The 7,626-nt window shown below is 56.6% G+C and overlaps 1 protein-coding gene across 2 annotated transcripts in view; it reads right to left on the reverse strand.

Moving 5' to 3' along the window:
- The window catches only part of PCDH1 (protocadherin 1), a 23,042-nt gene that overhangs the window by 8,568 nt on the left and 6,848 nt on the right, over positions 1-7,626 (reverse strand). For both annotated transcript variants that reach the window (XM_004686827.2, XM_012727862.1), the window contains exons 2-3: positions 5,616-6,478; positions 459-2,654 (exon numbers count right to left, since the gene is read on the reverse strand). In XM_004686827.2, the coding sequence (XP_004686884.1) occupies positions 459-2,654; positions 5,616-6,452 (3,033 nt within the window). In that variant the 5' untranslated portion in view covers positions 6,453-6,478. The remainder of the gene's footprint in view (positions 1-458; positions 2,655-5,615; positions 6,479-7,626) is intronic.

Consider the following 7,626-nt stretch of genomic DNA (forward strand, 5'->3'; position numbering starts at 1 on the left):
ACCCCACCAGGAGCCCTGGTCTCCCAGTTTCCCCTCTAGAGAAGCACCGTGGCTGATCTCAGGTGTTCCACTCCTGTGTTTTCCTTTCCCACTCTGCCTGCACCACCTGCCCATCCACCCTACCAGCAAGACCCAGCAGCCAGTCCAGTGTCCTGCGACTTAGCAGGTCACAGCTCTCTCTCCAAAGGGAGGGGGAGTTGGGGAAGAAGAGACCACAAAGCGCACCCACCCTCGATTTCAGTCGGCCAGGGTGAGGCAGCAGCGCCATTGCCAAGGCCTCGGCACCCTCAGATCTTTGGTCTCACCCCCCGCCTCTGGCTTGGGTGGGCCCCCCACGTGAGCTGATGAGCATGCCTGGTCCTACACACTTGCTGTCACTCCCACACCTCAGTCCAGATGGCCCCGCGATAGGGGTGGGGTGGGGGCTGGGGTGTGCTGAGCCGAAAGGGCTGGCCTACCTGCTTGCTGGGGTATTTGGGGGGGTTGGTGCGGTAGCTGTAGTCGGAGTACTGCTCGGAGCCCGTGGACGTGGTGTCCCCGGTGCCCACAAATGTGTTTGCAGGCGGCAGGTCCTGCACCACCTGGTGCTTCTTGGAGGCCGAGGGTGACTGGGGCTGCAGCTGGATGGAAGGCAGTGGGGAGTTTGAGCGGTAGTGGCGGCCCAGGTCGGGGCTGCCAGGTGGGTAGTTGAGGGGCAGGTGGATGCGGGGGCTGTCTCCAGGGGCATCGCTCATCAGATTGAACTTGAGAGACTTCTGCAGCCCGGCCTCGTCTTCATCTTCCACTGGCTTCACAGGCTTCGGGGACTTGCTCTTCTTGCCCTTGCTTTTGTTTCCCTTGGAGGCTTTCCCGCTGGGCTTGGGGGCATACAGGTCCTTGGTCTCCTTCTTACCAGCCTGGTAGCCACTCTTGGCCTCCCGCTGCCGGCAGTAGCGCACAAGCACTGCCAGGGCGATGAGCAAGGCCACAGCCACCACGCCAGCGACCACGCCAAAGAGGATATTGCCGCGCTGCTTGGAGCGCTCATACTCCGGATCCCCGGCAATGTCGATGTCCAGTGGCGTGTCCAGGCTGTGGACCAGCAGGGTCTCCAGCAGGGTGAGGTTGGCCAGGGTCTCGTTGACATAAAGGTGGACTAAGGCTGTGCCATAGCGTGGGGGTTTGCCACGGTCACTGACCTTCACCACTAGGCGGTGCAGCCCGTGGTGGCGCCGCTCAATTTCCTTCTCTAGGGTGATGGCACCTGAATGCGAGCCAATCTGGAACAGTCCATAAGGGTTACCACCAGCAATGCTGTAAGTCAGCTCAGCATTGACACCGGAGTCAATGTCCTCAGCTGTCACCTGGCTGACCGTCTCACCGAGATGCGTCTGGGGAGTCAGCAGCCGGTGGGAGGTGTTGGAAGGCGCGGTGATGAAGGGTGCGTTGTCATTCTCATCCAGCACATTGATGGTGACGCCAACGTAAGCTGAGCGGGGTGGGACGCCTCCATCCACCGCCTTCAGCTGGAAGGTATAGGTACTCTGCTGCTCCCGGTCGAAGCTCAGGCTAGAGAGGATGGTGCCTGTGCCATTCTGGATAACAAAGTCACCATTGTCCTGCTCCACTGTGAGCTGCACGCGGGCGTTCTCCCCCTTGTCCCCATCAATGACGGTCACCATGCCCACCGGACTCAGTGCTGGCATGTTCTCCATCACTGAGAAGTTGTAGCCACTCAGCATAAATTTGGGGTCATTGTCATTGCAGTCTAGCACATTGACGAGGACGGTGGCTGTGCCCTGGAGGCTGGGGCTGCCACGATCAGCCGCCACCACCTTCAACTCATAGCTTTCTCGCTGTTCCCGATCAAGGGATGTCTTCACTCGGATCTCTCCAGTCTCAGGCGAGATGGTGAAGAGGCCTTTGGCAGCTGGCTCTGGCTCCAGGGAGTAAACCAGCTCAGCATTGGAGCCGGAGTCGGCGTCACTGGCAGTGACCTCAGCGACCACTTCACCGGGCTTGTTATTTTCTGGGAAGGCGACCTCAGTGATGCTCTGGGTGAAGACAGGTGCATTGTCATTGACGTCCACCACCTGCACCTTGAGAGAGTTGGTGCTTGAGAGTGGGGGGTTGCCAGAGTCCACAGCCACAATCTCGATGGTGTAATCTTTGACTTTCTCGTAGTCAAGGGGGGTAGTGGTCTGCAGGAAGTACTTCTTCTTGCTGTCACTTCCTGTCTCACTGGCCTGGCGCAGCTGGAAGGGCACATCACCTGCCACCACGCAGGTGACAGCTGCGTTCTCTCCCTCGTCTCGGTCAGATACCTGCACCAGGGCCACAGCTGTCTCCTCGGCCACATCCTCCGAGATGTTAGCCATCCCATCTTGATGGGTCACCAGCCCTATGCCCCGGATCTCAATGCTGGGGGCATTGTCATTCATGTCCTTCACAGTCACCACCACCTGGGCACGGGCACTCTTAGGGTTCGTGCCTCGGTCCTTGGCAAGCACTGAGAAGCGCAGGGTACTTAGGTCCTCACGGTCCACGGGGCCCTGCACGGTGATAAGTCCAGTGTTCCTGTCCAGCCGCAGAAGACGCCTCACAACTTCGGGGGCCTGGTGGAATGTGTAGTCAATCTCTGCGTTGGCACCTTGGTCTGAGTCATTGGCCTTCACCTACAGGGCAGAGGAGACCAGGAAAATGGGGGGGGGGGTTGTTAGTCTGGAGAGATCAATTAAGGGACGCACGCTCTCCCCTTTCCTGGTACTGACAACTGTGGCAGGAATTTCTGGTCTCTCTCTCCAAGGAGCACAGATACTGCCTGCCACGCCGCACCTGAGCAGCTGCTAGAGATGTGACAGGGTGGAATTAGGCTTTACTTATCATCTCTGAACTAGCCCCCCAGATGTGGGGATGGGGATCCAGCTAGTGAGTAGTGTAGCCATTCCACCCGATTCTGCTGGTCTTTTTTTTTTTTTCTTTTTTTTTTTTTATTATAAAAAGTTTATTTTTACATCATTTTTCACATTTTTTTTTTCATCTCAATTGTAATCCCCATGGGTTTCCCATCACCAAATCACCCCTGTGCGATTCTGCTGGTCTTTAACCCCTCTGCAAGCCGTAAAAGTGTGAGTAGTAGAGATGGTGTGTGCGCATGCACCTGTATGTCTAACACGCGCACGTCACGTCTGAGTATCTGTGCTCATGCTTGTGCACTTGCGCATGACTGATAGGCCCATCTGGAGGCCACAATGAACGGCTTTTTTTGAAAGCAGCTAGGTAAGGTTGTGGGTCAGAAGGAGCCCGCCAGGCCACTGCTCTGTCAAACTGGGGAAACCTGTTTCAGCAGCTTCTTCCCCTCCCAGCTGGCTGGCTGGCTGGCTGGCTGGCTGGTGCTGGCTAGGCACCAACTTGAGGAATCCGGCTGAGCCTGTGGCCAGGAGGGAGGGGTTGGTGCAGGCCACAGAGCCTGCTGGCGGCAGGCTGGGCTCCCAGCATCAAACAATGAACTGTCTGTCCCTCTGCAGTGGGCACGCCCTCCCACGCCAACCCCGACGCACAGCCCGCCCAAATCTACACAAACAAGGGTGGTAGTGGGGCAACAGAACCAGGTGGGAATGAACACGGGGTGCCACTGGTCAGGGAGAAACATTTAGGCGGGTGTTATGACACAGCCCGACAGAAAGCGACGATGGCGGGGAGGGGCAAGGTGGGAAGGCATTACATGGCAGGCGAGCCTCTAGGGAGCAAAACGGAAGGCTCCTAGGTTCAAATCCCAGCTCCACCACCTCCTAACAAACCCTGTGACCCTGGGCTCATTCAGGCTTGGGCCATCTCCCCTACCCTCAGTCTAAAACATGTATGAAATGGAGATGACCATGGAACCTATATCACGGGGTCGTGGAGAGGATTAAATGAGATAATATGTGTAAAAAGGCCTGTTGCTGTCTGGCACACGGAAAGTGCTTTCCTAAATGTCACTTGTCTCCCTTTTTGTCTGTTCACCCTCCTCTCTGTCCACCTCTGAAAATCAGTGTCACTGGCCACTGCATCTAGTGGACCTCAAGCCATGGCCAGTCTCCTCTCCTTTCTGCTGGGACGTTTACTGCAGTGGAGACGTCTGGCCAGGGGTTCTCGAACGTGGTCAGTGCTCACACCTGAGCGCCCAGCCGCTCTGTCGCTACCCCGACTTTATGGCTGATTTCCACTCTCTCCCCTCTCTAGGCTCGGCATCAGCTTCTCATCTGCCTCTCAGCCATCTTATAACTCCCTTGTCCCTGTGCCTTGTTGACTCCTACCTGTTTCCCGCTCACCTTGTTCTGTGTGTTTGCCCTTTGGCCACCCCCCCCTCCCAAACCCTCCCCCCCACTCTTTCCTGCCTGGCTTCCTCCAGCCTCATCTCTGCCTGACTCATGCGTTGTCACACCAGGAGGTGGGGTAATGCTGCACACACAGGCTCTGAAGCCATACTGTTGGGATGTGGCCAAGGTGGGATCTGAACACCTCAGGTGGATGATAACAGGCAAGTCTCTTCTCTCTATGGGTTCAATTTCCCATCTGTAAAATGGGGATAATGCTTACCTTGCACTGTGGGGATTAAGTGATATGATGTACATTACTGTGTTGAGAACACAGTGCCTGGCACCTAAGCTGTTATTATTCACCATCTCCGACTGTCTGTCTCCCCTCTCTCAGTCTCTCTTCTGTAGATTCCAGTCCACCAGCCTCTAAAAAAAGGCTGAAACTCATTCCCTTCCTCCACTTTAGCTTGAGGACGGAAGTGAAAGGATTTCCCAGGATGGGTAACGGTGTGCAAGGCAGGCTGAACCCTCCTCAGCAAACTCACATCAAAAGCAGACAGCTTCAGCCCATGGGGAAGGAGAAAGGAGCCCGGGCTGGCAGGAAGCCAGGTGGAGATGACAGCGGGAGATACACCCACCAGTCTGCAGGACGCTTTCTCTGCTCCCTCCCAGGCCGGGGCCCCAGTAGGCTGCCCAGACCCTGAGGCAGTTCCCATGGAGAGGGGTGCTGAGAACTAACAGAGGCAACCAACCCACCACTGTGCTGGGCACCCCACACTCATGGCCACCCCATGCCTAGTGAGGGAAGCAGGGAGATGGATATCTGAGTACAGTTTTCTAGAATTCTGAGGACTCACATGGCTAAAATGATCTCACTTGACTTTGTCGGGGAGAGGCAAAGTAAAGCTCTGTCCTCCAGCTCCAGGAAATGCTCACCTGGTCTTAGGGAACTACCTCTGGCTGGGAAGACATACTTATCTTGGGGGAGATTCCACTTGGACAAAATTGGCTCCCTTGACTGAGAAAGCTATCATTTGATTTGGGAGGGGGTTCTACTTCTCAGAGGGTGTGCCAACTTGATTCTGTCTTGGGGATAGAGGGAAGACTGTTCACATGCTGTTACTGTCTTCTACGTAGCTAGTAGAGGAAGACACTGTCACCTGTGGGGTCAGGGTGGAGGCTTGTGGGAGAGGTCACCTGGCTGGGACAGTGAGAAGAGGTGTCAATGCAGTACCCTGGCAGTTTCTCCTTAAGTGGAGGGTATTTTCGCCTGATTGGGGTGGGCGCCCCGTTCTAAAAGTGCGTCACCCTGGGTTCGATAGAGGGGCCTCTCACCTGGATGACCGAGTGGCCTATGGGGCTGTTCTCAGACAGCTCAGCCTCATACGAGGGCCGCTCGAACTTGGGGGCGTTGTCGTTGGTGTCCAGCACGGTGACTCGCAGCAGGGCACTGCTGGCACGCGGGGGACTGCCACCATCCTGCACCTTGATCGTGAGGTCATAGGAATCCCAGCGTTCCCGGTCCAGGTTGCCCATCACGATGAGCTGTGGCTGCTTCTCCTCCTGGTCCTCCGCCACCTGCAGCCCAAAGAGCTCCTGGGCCTCAGGCCCGGCTTGCAGCTCATAGGAGGCCACACCGTTGGGGCCAGCATCGCGGTCCGAAGCCAGTGGGATGGGGAAGAGTGAGCCGATGTTGGTGTTCTCGGGGATGGCCAGTGTGATGACCGGCGAGGCGAAGTTGGGTGTGTTGTCGTTGATGTCCTGTACCTCTATCTGGCCTTCAAGCAGCCGGGGGCTGCCATTCTGCACGAGGTCCGTGATAGAGACCTCAAACTCCAGGATGCAGGGCTCCCCAGGGACCAGGTACTGGCATTCCCGGAGCCCCTCACGGTCGATAGAGGTCTCAGTAGTGAAGATGTCACCGGTCTTGCCATCCACCCGCAGATACGGGGCGCCTACCTCCAGTTTGTACAGGTGGCCCACGTCTGGAAAACCGTAGTCGGCTGCGAGGCTCCCAATGAGTGTGTTGGGCGGCTGTTCCTCTGGAACCTTGTACACTACCCGAGTGGCATGGCCTGGACATGGAGTCAGCAGGAGCACCAGTGCCAGCAGCAAGGGAGGCAGCAACGACCGGTGCCCCCCAGGGCCTGGGCTGGGCCTCAGGGTCCCCATCCTGGCGGGCTCCAGAATCAGGAGGGCTACAAGGGGAGGAGGTCAAGCAGACAGACAATGAGGAGGAGGACGAACCTGACCCCCGAGAGTTGCCCAGTCAGCCCCCACTTTCCTTCTCCCACCTACACGCTCCTCTCCCACCAGGAGAGCTCAGTGGCGGCACAGAAGCCTGAATCTCACCCACAGCTGGTGTTACAAAGCTAGGACAGGTCTCAAGCAGTCCCGCGGTGGAACGCCCTGACCGGCCTGACACTCCCTTTCTCCCTCCCTCCCTGCTCCTACTCTGTGCCCAACACCCCAACACCTCCTTCTCACCAGCATCTTGCCTTAGTCACTCATGGTAATTACCCTGATACTGTGATAGGAGAGAGAGCAAGTGGAAGGGTGAGGCCTCCAGCACCCGCACATCCATGGCAGGAGAGACACACAACTACCCCCTTCTGTCCCTGGGGCCCAGCCCCCCCCTCATTTTTTTTTAAAATAATGTAATAGTTCATTTTTACACCATTTTGTGTATTTTTTCATCTCAGCTGTAATCCCCGTGTGTGGGGGTGGGGGGACAGCAACATATTCTTTTCACCATTTGGAGTTCTGAGTAAGGCTATGTGCATGAGGTATAACATTTCAAACCCCCCTTTTCTGGCAATAATCACCCATTGATGGATGTATCCAGTGTCCCCAACCCCATGAAGAGCGAGCTGCAACTGGGCACCGATCAAAACCTTAAAGTGGTTAGGGTGGGGGAGTTGGCCTTAGCTCTCCCCAACTCCTGCCAAATACATGTGCTCCCTGGAGCATTGGGGCCTGCCTGCACGGACATGACTCCTTCCCCCACCCCAATTTCCATTAGAGGAGCGGAGACACCACTGGTGTGTGGAAGAGTGGAGGAGGTCAATGCTGGTATCAGGTCTGACAGGCCCTGGAATTGGTATTGGGAGTGGCCCTGGCTTGTCCTGAACAACTGGGAACCCAGCAGGTCTAACTGGGACAGAGCTGCCGATGACATGGCCAGCCTTTCTCCGACCACTCCTCCCACCCCTGCCCAAACCCAGGCTGGTCTCTCCATGAACATCCGGTTCTTCACATGCTGTTACTGTCTTCTACGTAGCTAGTAGAGGAAGACACTGTCACCTGTGGGGTCAGGGTGGAGGCTTGTGGGAGAGGTCACCTGGCT

This window comes from Condylura cristata, unplaced genomic scaffold, assembly GCF_000260355.1.
Source record: "Condylura cristata isolate star-nosed mole 26May11 unplaced genomic scaffold, ConCri1.0 scaffold00021, whole genome shotgun sequence".
Lineage (NCBI taxonomy): Eukaryota > Metazoa > Chordata > Mammalia > Eulipotyphla > Talpidae > Condylura > Condylura cristata.